This window comes from Lepidochelys kempii, chromosome 19, assembly GCF_965140265.1.
Source record: "Lepidochelys kempii isolate rLepKem1 chromosome 19, rLepKem1.hap2, whole genome shotgun sequence".
Taxonomy (NCBI): domain Eukaryota; kingdom Metazoa; phylum Chordata; order Testudines; family Cheloniidae; genus Lepidochelys; species Lepidochelys kempii.
In genome coordinates, this window is record NC_133274.1 from 5,023,037 (window position 1) to 5,036,282 (window position 13,246).

The 13,246-nt window shown below is 44.4% G+C and overlaps 1 protein-coding gene across 11 annotated transcripts in view; it reads left to right on the top strand.

Moving 5' to 3' along the window:
• The window catches only part of CSMD2 (CUB and Sushi multiple domains 2), a 548,097-nt gene that overhangs the window by 345,924 nt on the left and 188,927 nt on the right, over positions 1-13,246 (top strand). For all 11 annotated transcript variants that reach the window (XM_073317325.1, XM_073317326.1, XM_073317333.1 and 8 more), the window contains 4 exons: positions 2,054-2,380; positions 6,599-6,793; positions 9,442-9,580; positions 11,780-11,967. In XM_073317325.1, coding sequence (XP_073173426.1) covers positions 2,054-2,380; positions 6,599-6,793; positions 9,442-9,580; positions 11,780-11,967 — 849 coding nt within the window. The remainder of the gene's footprint in view (positions 1-2,053; positions 2,381-6,598; positions 6,794-9,441; positions 9,581-11,779; positions 11,968-13,246) is intronic.

Genomic DNA, 13,246 nt, shown 5'->3' on the forward strand with positions numbered 1-13,246 from the left:
CGTCCCCCCACACCCACATGCACACTCTACTACCTACTATGGCGGTAGCCAGTGCAGGTGTGCAAGTGGGCCATAATCTAGCCCGTGGTGTAACTCAACATTGCTCTATTTACTTCTGCTGCTGGTTGCATGGATCAGCAGATCACAATGTTATAGGTCCTACATTATTATTATTTAATTATTGGTATTACTGTAGCATCTTGGAGACCTAGTCATGGACCAGGACCCCATTGTGCTAAGTTCTGTACAAACCCAGAACAAAAAGATGGTCTTATTTGGATTTATAGGACCTTCTAGGAGTCACCTATCTCATACTTCCATAGTAGTGATTCTCCATATTTTTCAGTGAGTGGACGTGGGGTTTTTTTTAATAGACAGATATTCCCAGACACATTACAATAGGGTTTAGTTGTCAAAAATATTTGACAGCATTCCTTTTAATAAAGATTCCTACATACACCAAATCCTTGGTAGATGCTGCAGCTCGTTTCTTTTCTCTTTAATCTAGCTGCCTATTCTTTTTGTTATCAAGAGCAGGAAATGGCTTGTAGCTCTTAGCCTCAGTAATGCCTGGTAATGTGCATTTTATTTGATTTAAGACCATTAGGTATTGAAGATAAAGGAAGCTCATACTAGGGGGAGGGCAAACGTCAGACCAAATAACTGTATAAATGCCAACCCAAAGCCATCCTCCGAGTTATAGCCTCGTACCAGGAATTAGCGTGAAAAGTATACTGAATGATAACTTTTAATAAATGTGTATCAGGTGATGTGGTGGGGCCGGGGAAAGGAGCAAGCAAGATGTACGTAAAGCATAACAATCATCAGGTAGGTATCAATTAGATAGGAGCATTGCACTTCAGAACTAATGAACCCTATCAGCTAAGATACAGCCTATACTGAAAACAGTCACCCCCTGAGGGCTGAGGATTTTTCGTTTGCACTGGTCCCCCCCACCCGCAGCCCCACACATTTAATTATGTTCATAGGGGCAGGAGTCCAGTGCGATTCTTCCTCTTGACATCATGGTAGTCCGGTGAAAGTCAGTGATTTATTCCTATTGGAAAGGGAGCTGTCCAGTGCACTCAGCACTGTAAAACTTGACCAATCATATGTTGCCATGTCTGTTTGAACCAAGCAGTGTGAGTATGCATGGCATTTTTCAGAGAAAATCCAGTCACTGGGCCTATTCCCTGGGAAGTGATTGACCCCAGTGCAAAGTGGCTATCAAATCACAAGGGCACTGTTTTATAGCCACATTATTTTGATGCAAATGACTGCAGAAGTGGCAGGCCAATGGTGAATCGAGCCTACAGCTCCTTCCCCCAAGGAGCTTGCAGTTTGTAGCCCTGTCCTGCAAGAATTTAACACGTGAGAGTAATGCTATGCATAAGAAGAATCCTGTTGAGTTCAGTGAGGCTGCTTATGTGCATCAAGTTATGTGGATTTGTAGCATGGAGGCTTAGGTTAGAACTGCATTTAGCAAATGATCATGTAAACCAAATAGCACCCTGAAGCCTTCAAATGCCCCCGTCCTGCTGGGAAGGGGATGGTTGAGGGTTGTTTTTTTTAAACAGCTCAGTGTTATTCAATGGATTCATCCTGCAAGGTGCAAACTCCCCTGCAGGGTGAATTCCATTAAGTAACACTGAGTTCTTGTAACAGACAAACACACAAATCCACATGCTACTTCATGCAAGGCTGCTGGGGTGGGTGGGTGAGGACATGAAATCCATTGCAGGAGTGGTGGGACTTTAAAGCTTCAGGGTTACATATAGTATAAAGAAGGGGACAATGCAATCCCTGGCTGGAAAATTATTGACGATTCAGAACCAAGGACCAGAGAATATTTTTTTGATTGAAGATATTTCTTCTTCCCCTTTATAAATAAATCACTGATGCCCAGCAGTGAATGGAGCACTGATCCCTTCCCATCCTAAATTATTTGAGAAGCAAAAAGGTTATGAATTTGCATGGGGGTGAGTGGGGGGAGTAACAAGTCAGGGTTATAGGAACTGTGTGCTGAATGATTGATGGCGATTTCTCATTGCAGTTTCCTGCTTTTTCAACTTCACCACCCCGTCTGGGATTGTCCTGTCACCAAATTACCCTGAAGAATACGGGAGCAGCTTGCACTGTGTTTGGTTAATTATAGCTAAGCCTGAGAGCCGGATCCACTTGGCTTTCAATGATTTTGACGTGGAGCCTCAGTTTGATTTCCTAGCCGTGAAAGATGGAGGGACCCCTGAGTCCCCGGTGCTGGGGACCTTCTCAGGGAGCCAGATCCCTTCCTCTCTGACCAGCAGCGGCCATATAGCCAGGCTTGAGTTCCAGACCGACCACTCCATGGAGAAGAGGGGCTTCAACATCACATTCACCAGTAAGTGCAGAATCCTTCCTTTCTGCTGGCACCTGGAGAACAGGCATCTTGCCAAGTGGAATTGCCATCTTCGGCCAGATTCCGATCAAATGGAAACCAGAGTAAGTCCAGAGTAGCTCTGATATCTGTGCTGTTACTCTGGATTGACACATGGTGCAGTAGAGGTCAGAATGTCAGCCTTTGGGTCTAAGGCACAGAACTCAGGGACAGGAGTCACAGGTTCTGGTTCCTGGCTCTGGAAATGCAGGTGATCTAATGTGGAGAGGAGTGAACGAGGAATCTGTCTTTCTAAGGTTCTTACCTGGCCTGCATCACTGGAGCATATGAGGGCCTCATAGTCTTTCATGCATTTATCCTCATAACCCTCCCTGTGAGATAGGACAGTGCTATTATCCCTGCTCACAGATGGGAAACTGAGGCAAAGAGAAGTTAAATGACTTGCCTAAGGTCACATGGGAAGTCTATGGTGGAGCAGGAAATCGAACCTGGGTCTCCCAAGTCCCAGGCTGGTGCCATAACTACAGGACGGGTAATTTTCCCAGCTCGGAAAGGAAGCAGGATCTAGGGTAAGAGCAGGGGATTGGGAGTCAGGATCTCACGTGCCTCAGTTTCCGCATCTGTAACATATGAAAGCTTATCTGACAGAGGTTTGGTTGATTTTAAAAAAACCCTGTGAAGTGCTTTAAGTTCTTTTGTTGGAAGGTGCCGTATAAATATTCCGTGCTATCATTATTCACTGGGAGGCATGCAGAGCCTCTGGGGACAGTGGGAGAGACACTATACACAATGAAGGAAGGAAACAGACAGGGTTATGTTTGGCTTTACATAAATTCAGGCCTTCCATGTTCAAGTGAATGCAAATGACCATAACAGTTGACTGTCATGTTACCCTGTAATGTCCCAAAGAACTTTATTAAACCTGCTCAGCAGAAACGATAAATGATTCAAGCTATAACAGCAGTTAGTGGCACTGCTAAATTCATCGTCTTTCCTGCTGATGACTGCAAATCAGCCATTTTAAAAAAAATGCAGATCTTGAGAACTCATTTGCCACCTCAGATCAGGCTCTTCAGGTAGGGTGGCCTGCTTGTGGCCATGACTAATACTTGGTGCTTCAGAAGAAAAGGCACACCAGCCCCTCTGCTTGTGCTGCTTTGCATTGCTGTTAACGATGAACTGAGGGCAAGGCCCGCAACATTCTGCCCCCAGACAGAAGTCTCTTCTGTCCTGAACTCCTGAGGACGGGAAAGTCACGTGCTGGCTACTCCCTGTATGAAGAGGTGTGTAGGCCAAATTATCTGCTGTTGTAAATGAATCCTGTCAACTCCAATTCTTTTTGCCCATTTATACCAGCAAAGAATTTGTCCCTTTTCATCTTTTCTAAAGCTGTCAACCATTCACTTCCTTGACACTGGTTGAGAGGATAAAAATGTAGGGATGGAACCCAAGTTTCTACGTTTCACAGTCCAGTAGATACCACTGTTAGCAAGGGTGTCCTTGTTATTTATTTATGTTCCATTAGCACCTAAGATCCCCAGTCATGAACCAGGACCCCCCAGTGTGGTAGGCACTGTATAAACATGTAACAAAACACCTGCCCTCCTCTTCCCTCCTCCAAAGAGCTTACAACCTAAGGATCTGATAAGGGACAGCAGATGCATACAATAGACAGTCCGGGAGCACAAGGAAATGGAGACTGTGATATTCAACCCAGATGTTCCCCCTTTCTTAATTCAAAGCGGTCTTCACAGATCATAGTAGCGCTGTGCCGATAAGATTGCTCCAGACGTAGTCCAGAACTCATCTCAGACAGACAAGTGCATTACACTTGTAAGAGCATAGGTGTGCAATTGATCTGGGTACTGCTGCCTTTCACATGACGCTAACCAGAGAAGAAACTTTGTTCAGGCATGGCACACATAATTCTAAACTTAATGGAACATTAAGATTGAATTCTTGCTTTTTGATTGATTGCTTTGGTTTTTAACTGCTGGTAAAGGCCAGTGCTGAAAACTACCCTGTATCTATGGGTACATGCAATTCCATTTTCAATTTTGCAATACATAAAAAGGTAATTACTTTGTTTCCTTCATTTTATAATAGCAGTAATGACTGAGGTCAGATATTTCATGGCAGACCGTGGTTCAAGTGCTCTTCGTGTTAGCCTCAGGTCCTCAAACCTTTCATATTCTGTCAGTTTATTGCCCCTCTGTGCACACATGCCCCTTGTTAGCTGTTTATTTTGTAGCATTTCCGGAGCTTTAGGGAAATTCTCTCAGGCAATGTTTTTGTGCAATTTCAAATCTTTCAAAAGTGAAGATTTGTAAAGGGGGTTATTGCAGGTGTTTCCGCGGCTCCCATCCCTGTATTATCTCAGCACCTCTCAAATGTCAGTGGTTTTGTCCTAACAGCACCGCTGCGAGGGTGAGAAATTATCATCCCCACTTCGCAGGTGAGGAACCGAGGCACAGGGAGATGAAGTTATTAGCCCAAGGTCATTCAGCTTCAGGGAGGCCAGGATTTCAACCCCCGAAGTCCCAGAATAGAGCCTCATCCATAAAGCCACCCTTAATTCTGCCTGTTGTTATCAAGTGAAAAATACCGTTTGGGTCGGTGATGCTGGAGTCATGAAAACCGTGTGCGTATGGAGAGAATGGACGGCTCAGGGGAGTGGCAATGGGGCAGAGTTAGCCCCTAGTTAAGTGGTTTGAATGCAGCACAGGCTGGAGAAGGGCACACGTCATTGCTGTCTGATAGCTGGTCATTGCTTATGTGGAACAAGTTTACCGTCGGAGGCTCTGTCTACACTGCAAACACTACAGTGGCACAGCTGCAGCCCTAGCACTCGCGCCGTAGTGTAGACATTTCCTGCAGCGGCAGAGAAGGTTCTTCCATTGACCTTGCGCTGTCTACACTGGGGCTTAGGTCAGCTTAACTAGGTCTCTGAAGGGTGTGAATTTTTCAGACCCCCTAAGCGATGTAGCTGGGTTGACTTAACTTTCTAATGTAGACCAGCCCTCAGTCTCCACCTCAGAGACCCACCAGTGCAGCCGGCCCTCACTGGCACCATTGGCATCCCTGGACGCAGAGGCTGGGAACCTAAAAGGACAGGGCAACTGGACACCCTCACCCGAAATTCCAAGGCTGAGACACATTGGTGGGGAAGCTTGCAATGCCGCTGCTCAGCCTGTACCTGCCATATGGACAAAAAATTTTAGGCTGGGATTTCCTAGAGCCCATGTGAGTAGGGCACTCAAATCCCATGAAAAATCACTGGCAGTTGGGTTCCTAACTCCCTTGGCTACTTTGAAAATTCCAGTTTCTAGAGCTTTCAGTCTGATGAATAGACTTACTGTGTTTGTATGATTTACTTAGCTCGAGGAGCTAAAAAGTGGTGTTTCCTCTGGGAGGGCCTGCCAGAGACCACAGCATGGGGAGAGTAAGGTGGAGGCTCTGGACTGGGACTCAGGAGACCCTGCCTCTGTTCCTGGCTCTGCCACTGACCTGCAGGGTGACCGTGGGCAAGTCAAATCCCTTCTTGGTGCCTCAGTTTCCTCATCTGTAAAATGGGGATAATGGTACTGACCTGCTTTGTAAAGCACTTTGAGATCTATGGTTGAGAAGCACAATGTAAAAGTTAGATGGTATTATTGTTTCCACTAGGGCTGCTTGAAATTTGTTTTGAACTTTGACCAAAAATGTCTAGGAGGTGGAAGTTTTGCATAAGCTTATGCTGTGTTTTTCAACCAGCTCTACCCTTCACCTCCAGCTGAGGGACCTGATCTATCTATCTATGGTGCTTAGAGGGCCCCATAACCATAGCATCTGAGTGCTTTGTTATCTTTACCATAACTATCCTCACAGCGTCTCTGTGAGGTGGGGAAGTGCTATTAACACTGTTGTACAGATGGAGAACTGAAGCAGCACAGAGAGACTAAGTGACTTACCCAAGGTTACAGATGAATTCTGTGGCAGAGCAGGGACTTGAACTCAGGTCTTCTAAGTTTTAGGGTAGCACCTGACCACCTGTGCTGTTCTGTCTCTGCTTGGGCCAGCTCCCATTGAAGTCAATGTTGCCTTCAGTGGTGCAGGATCAAGCACCATGAAGCTCTGTGAAAGTGAAAATACTGGATTTGGGTCTGACCTGGTTATTTCTACATTGGCAAGAGGTTGGGCGGGGAAGCTGCTGACTCACCACCATCTTGTCACCCCCTGCAGCATTCAGGCACAATGAATGCCCCGATCCTGGGGTGCCCATCAATGGGAAGCGGTTCGGCGACAGCCTCCAGCTAGGCAGCTCCGTATCCTTCCTCTGCGATGAGGGCTTCATACGGACCCACGGGTCGGAGACCATCACCTGCATCTTGAAGGAAGGCAACGTGGTTTGGAACAATGCGGTGCTGAGATGTGAAGGTAAATTGCTGTATCCCCTCCCCGACCACAGGGATGATTTAGTGCCAGGACAGTCTCTTTTGGTTAGGAGATTAAATACATGAGGACTTGAGTCTGGCCCTGATCCAGCAAAGCATGTGCTTAACTTTAAGCACATGGATAATCTCATTGAAGAACATGGGCTGCTCATGTGCTTAAGATGAAATTCTTTGCTAGATCAGGGCCTGAGTGCTTAGCATGTTGCAAGATCAAACCCTAAATACACAATTTAATGGGCTGTGTGTGTGTTAGTGTTAGAGAGAGAGAGAGAAATCTCCCACTAGTGGCTGCAGACAAGAGAGAAGGAAGCTACTACCACTTCCCACTGGTGCCCCAATCCCACAAAGCTTTCTTACGTGCTTTACACACTGTGAAGAGCCCCAATGACATCAAAGGGCACCACACCATGGATAAAGTTCAATTTATGCATCATTCTTTGCAGCACTGGACCCTAAAGGAGACTTCTGTTGTCTCACACATAGAAGCTTGTGTTATTTCAAGCTGAAAGACCAGGGAGGGTTCTAATCCCCAGCTCCAGATGTGATTTATGTACCATTGGACTCTTGTCTTCACCCTATAGCTTCCTTAGAAACTTAAACAAACCAAATAATCACTGAGTGATTAATTCTGTGACTCTTTTTTTTTTTCAGATAAATTATGGGATTTTTTTATTAGTTCAGATCTGTCTACAACAGGTGTTTTTCTTCACACACACAGACAAACACAAAAAGCTTTCATTTGCTAATAACAAAAATAAAATTCTTTACCACAAGTCTCATGGTGAGATGTAAAGAAAAGAAAAAGGAAAATGTTGAGACCAAAAATCTTATATATTCTTTGAATAATAGAAAAAGCAAAAGGCCTTTGCAGTGAAATGAACAATGAATTTCTTGCTATAGAAATTCAGGCCTGTCTATGAATCTTCAGTCTATCAATGACTGTGTAGTACATCAGACCCCTATAATGAACTCTGGAATTGGATGTTTTGCAGTTACAGCTCCATGCCAATATGTCTGTGACTACACACACACACAAAAGGGAGTGGGGATAAAATTAAAGGTTCTGATATGGATTTCAAAGCAGCTTCTGGTGCTTTAAAGTTTCCAGTGTGGAAAACAGAAATGAAATGAAAAGAGCTTGTTAGAAATTAAAAGGCCTCTTTCCCTCTCTGTTCTCAGAGAAGAGATGCCAGGAAGTGATATTTGCAAGTGTTTGAATTACAGATGTGCTGAAGTATTGAGAAATAATTTCAGCAATTGGCCATCCATGCTTTAATGCCAGTCTGCAAATAGCATGGAGGATACTTTATTGTCTTTTCCATTAAAGGGAGAAGAGGGTACTTGCTGTCCAGAATGATTGTAATTCAGTAGGAGAATGCTTTTTTTGTTTTGTTTTTATTTGATTTTTGCAGGGAGTTGGCAAATGAAATATTTGTGGGGCTGGCTCAGTATTTCCATTCCCTTTGTGAGCCTGAGTGTTTAACTTTGCACATGTCTCTAGCTGGTCAGGGGAGGGGAAATATATAAATAAAATTATATTTTTATCGACTTTTATCTGTGTAAGCTTTGATAACCCAGCTCTATTAACTTGTACTTCTCTCTGCGTGATCTCTTGGCTTGCCTTTGACTTGCCCTCCAGTATGTTCTCAATTAAATGCAAATTTTCTAATTAGTTCTTAAAAAGGAAAAAGTATGTGTGTAAAAGTGAATAACAGCTTGTCTCTCTCACCAACGGAAGTTAGTCCCATAAAAGACGTCACCTCACCCACTTTTTCTCCATGAAATACTGGTTGGTGTCTGGAAAATTACTAGACAAGAAGTCCATATCTGGAAAAAGAGCATCTTCTCCCACAAAACCAACAAGGTGGACAGCAGGTGGGAGGTTTGGGAGTCACTGGATGGCTCATGTTTTTGAGAAACTGATTTTCTGCTTTTGAATCACTGATTAGGACACAGCGTGGGAAGGGCTGGTCCAATGCCCTGTCAAATCAATGGATCAGGCCCTTGGGGTTAGACTTGCAAAGGCATGTAGGCACCTAGTGGGCTTTACTAAAGCCTCTGAGCAAATTAGGCAGCTAACACCCATTGAAAGCCAATGGGAATTAAGCACCTAACACAATAGTCACTTCTTAAATTCCCACTGGGCCCCAATCTGCATCTGTAGGTACCTAAACACCTTTGTAACTCTGGTCCTTAGTGACTGAGAGTCATTAACGCCTGGTAGCTGTTTGTTGGCCTGTGGGAAGTGAGTTTGTTGGGTCTCAGCCCTAGTGCCCATTTCGTAAACCCGCTGCCAGACCTGGAACTGACTGAAGGCTTTGATGGCTGTCACAACAGAGAGATATTAAGTCCCAACTGGGCCGTGAAGACCAAGCTGTCCTCATGCCTACAGGGCAGGTTTGAGGCCTGTAAGTTGGGGAGTATCATGGGGAATGTTGCATTCGTAGATTTCAGCCTCCCAGACTGTCCACTTTCATGAGCCCTAACTTCACTGTGAACATAAATTACTGACCCTGCCAGTCTAGGAACTGGCATGTCTTACATCAGCATCCTTACTGTCTGAAGGGGACTCGAGGGAGTAAACTCCGCTAATTAAACCTTTCGCCTGATTCCTGTGTCCTCTTTCCCCAGCTCCATGTGGTGGCCATCTGACTTCTCCGAGTGGAATGATCCTGTCCCCGGGCTGGCCTGGCTTCTACAAGGACTCTCTGAACTGTGTGTGGGTGATAGAGGCGCAGCCGGGATATCCCATCAAAATTACATTTGACAGGTGGTCATTAAGGATAAAAAATAGCGTGGCTTCTATTAACTAGTACTGCCTGTGTGTCTAATCCTGTGCTCACTGAAGTCAATGGAAAGATTCCCACTGACTTCAGACAGATCCTTCGTCAGGCTTTATATCCAGCACTACAAAGTAGCACTTATGAGCTTTCTGTTATAGTCAGGTGATGTATTTTGCACATTTTTTCAAAAATTTGCATAACGATCAGGTATTTTTGTCAGGTTTCAGAGTAGCAGCCGTGTTAGTCTGTATTCGCAAAAAGAAAAGGAGGACTTGTGGCACCTTAGAGACTAACCAATTTATTTGAGCATAAGCTTTCGTGAGCTACAGCTCACTTCATCGGATGCATTCAGTGGACTTTTTTTTTTTTGTGATATTTTTCCCGTCATTCAACCAACTCTACAGCTGGTAATCTCTTCCTCCACCCCATCTTCCTCTGAAAATGTGAAATTTTGAAATTGAAATAAATGAATAAATCAGGAAAGGTTTTTTTTTTTTGGTTTTTTTTTTTAAAGGAAATATTTTCCCTTTTTTCAATCAGCTCTCCTTTCTGTCTACGAACTAATCCTCACCACAGCCCTACCAGCTGGGTAAATAAGTATTCTTACCTCCATTTTGCAAATAGGAGAACTGAGGCCGAGAGGTCATAGAGCTGCAAATGGATTCAGTGTCACAGTCATATATGAGCCATCAGGCTCCTGTTTCCCAGTTCTGCACTCTGACTACCGTTTGCTAAAATCTAGACAGCATTGAGGATGAGTAAGCCAACAGGTTCGGAGGGTTAAAATAAGAGCTAACCTACATTTTTAGCCAGAGCTAAGAACAAGTTGAGCTGTTTCTGATTTTCAAACTTACGAGAGGAAGCATGGTGCAGTGGGTAGGACAGTTGCTTGAGACTTGGGAGACTCCGGAATCAATTCTGTGCTCCAGCACAATGACTTAAGACGAGTCACTTTGTATCTCAGTTTCCTCTCTGTAAAACCTCCAGGGGTGTTGCGGGGATAAGTACATTCTGTGAGGTACTCGCGCATTATGTTAATGAGGGCCAGAGAAATAACTGGGATACAATTTTTTAAAAAACATTACATTCTGGACGTGACTTTGCTTCAGAAAGGCTGCAACAAATTTCTTTTCCCTTACGTATTACAGAGAACTGTCTGAAGAACTGTGGAAACATTTTCATAATGTTTTTTTTCCATATTCCAAAAATGAGATGTTTGGTTTAACTCCTTGTACATCACGGATGAATTTAGCACATTCATTACATGTCTCTCTCCTGAGATAGGACTGCATGGAGAAATTCACACATGATGGATTTAAATCAAAGCCCTTATTTTAGGGCTAAATCTTCCAAAGTGGTCGCTAATTTCAGAGAGGCTGACTAGCCGCAATTCCAGTTGACCCCAAACAGGAATGTTGCTCAGTGGGGGAATTGACTGGGGTTTGGCCCACTGAGCGCATATATGTCTGGGATTATAGAATTGATACTTATAGTGGCTGCTGCTTCTCACAGTCATTCTGATAACCATGCTTCTGTATATTACGATTATTATTTCTATTACAATAGCACTTGGAAGCCCTATTGGGCTGTGCACCGCACGTACACCTAGCAGGAGTCACTCCTTGGCCCAAAGAGCTTACACAGGACAGAGAAAAGATGGGAGAGGAAAGAAAGGTGCAGAGAAAGACAAGAAAGAACTGATTCATTCCAGATGACAGAATGGCTCTGTGGTAGACTCAGGAATTGAGCCATTTCTCTTGAATTCCAGCACAGTGCTCAGTCCGCTGAGCCACACCATCTTTTTAAATCAACACAACAAAGTGCATGTACGCATAGGGAGAGACAGTTCCTGCCACAACAAGTGTAGGGCCAGATTTTTAAAGGCCTAATGAAATTTTCAAAAGTATCTTGGGGCCTAAAACTCACTGACTTCCATGGATGTTAAGTGCCTAATTGCTTAAATACCTTTAAAAATCGGGCCCTTAGCTTCTAGATAGACCAGACAGACAAAAGGTGAGCAAGGAAATGACTTGCTCTAGGTCACACAGCTGGCCAGTGGTAGAACCATGAATTTTGCCCAGGACTCCTAGTCCAGTCTCCTGTGCACTGGACCGCGTTGCCTCTCTGTTATTAGTCTTTTCAGAATTATAACATGGAAAATGCCAATTTCTTTGTGTCCCTGGCAGGTTTAAGACTGAGGTGAATTACGACACCCTGGAAGTGCGAGACGGCAGGTCCTATTCCTCCCCGCTGATAGGGGTCTATGATGGGACTCAAGTGCCCCAGTTCCTCATTAGCACCAGCAACTACCTCTACCTCCTCTTCTCTACTGACAAAAGCCACTCCGACATCGGGTTTCAGATCCGATATGAAAGTAAGTGTACTATCTAGCAGCACAAGGGACTCAATCAAAGGCCCATTGGAGCTACTTCTCCATTCTGACATGCAGTTAGCGCTGTTACTCCTAAGTGTTTTGAGGACCTCAAGCTATTGCTATCTGATAACGGCCTCTTCATTAGGATCATCTTTATTGGTATTTATTTTATGTCATTTGCAACAACGTGAAACAACATCTTCAGAATAGAATTATTTTGTAAGGAAGCCGATTCGACTCCCTCTTTCTGTGTTATCCCCTCACCTTGAGACTAATCAGTGACACCTCAGAAGAACAGCCTGTGAGAATCCCAGCTTGTCAACTACCCATGACAGTGCAATCCTTGCAGACGTTCAAGTTATTGTATGGGAGTCAGAGGAGGGTGCTTGGCTAGAGAGAGGAACTTGGGTTTGTTAAGCATTGTGATTATTATTCGGTGGCTGTCGTTACCTGCATTGATTAACATGCCCATTGCAGTGGCATCTGGATATGCATTGACTGAGTGAAACACATGTTTATGGGCAAGCTGCGTTCTCAGATACTGTCTGTGCAACTCATGCATCTTCTGTTGACTTCAGCGGCAGTCTTTTTTTCTTGTTTTCTCTCTTCAAACATCACCTGTCAGTTGCTCTAAGGTGTTGGTGTGTCTCTCTATCAGTCTGTCTATCTATCTATACACATAGATATAAAATATGTGGGTGTTTGCATATATAAATAAATATGTCTCACACAGAGGTAAATTATATCCAGCAACAAACTACAAACAAACTCAACAAAAGCAAGGAATATATTTGCTATCTGGGACTGTACGGTCCAGAATAATCACCCCACAATGATGTTGATAATGACAACACTTGTCAATCATCATCTCCTTCAACAAAACCTTCACACACACACACCCCCTTTGCTCAGTTGAGGAGCTTTGCTGCATGCCTGGAAGGGTATGGGCTCTAGGCTCTGGCATTCCAAAGTGGAAGCAAATTCCATCGTCCAAGGACCTGAAGAGAGAAACCCAATCGCCTGCTGCTCCCTGTTTAAATTGAGAGGGATCCAGCTGGAGCCCTTCCACTAGGTGCAGCACCAGTCATTGTCCTGGGAAGTTCAAGGGCAATCTTCAGCCCTGCTGCAGCTGCTGTCAGAACTTTTTGGTGGAGATAGCCCCGACCCCCACCAATCCTTGGTATCCCGCCCCACCCTTTCGCTGGCACTCCTGAACAGCTGAGTGACACCAAACTTTCCCATTCCAGGCAGTGAACACCATGTTGTCTGAGTGCTTCCC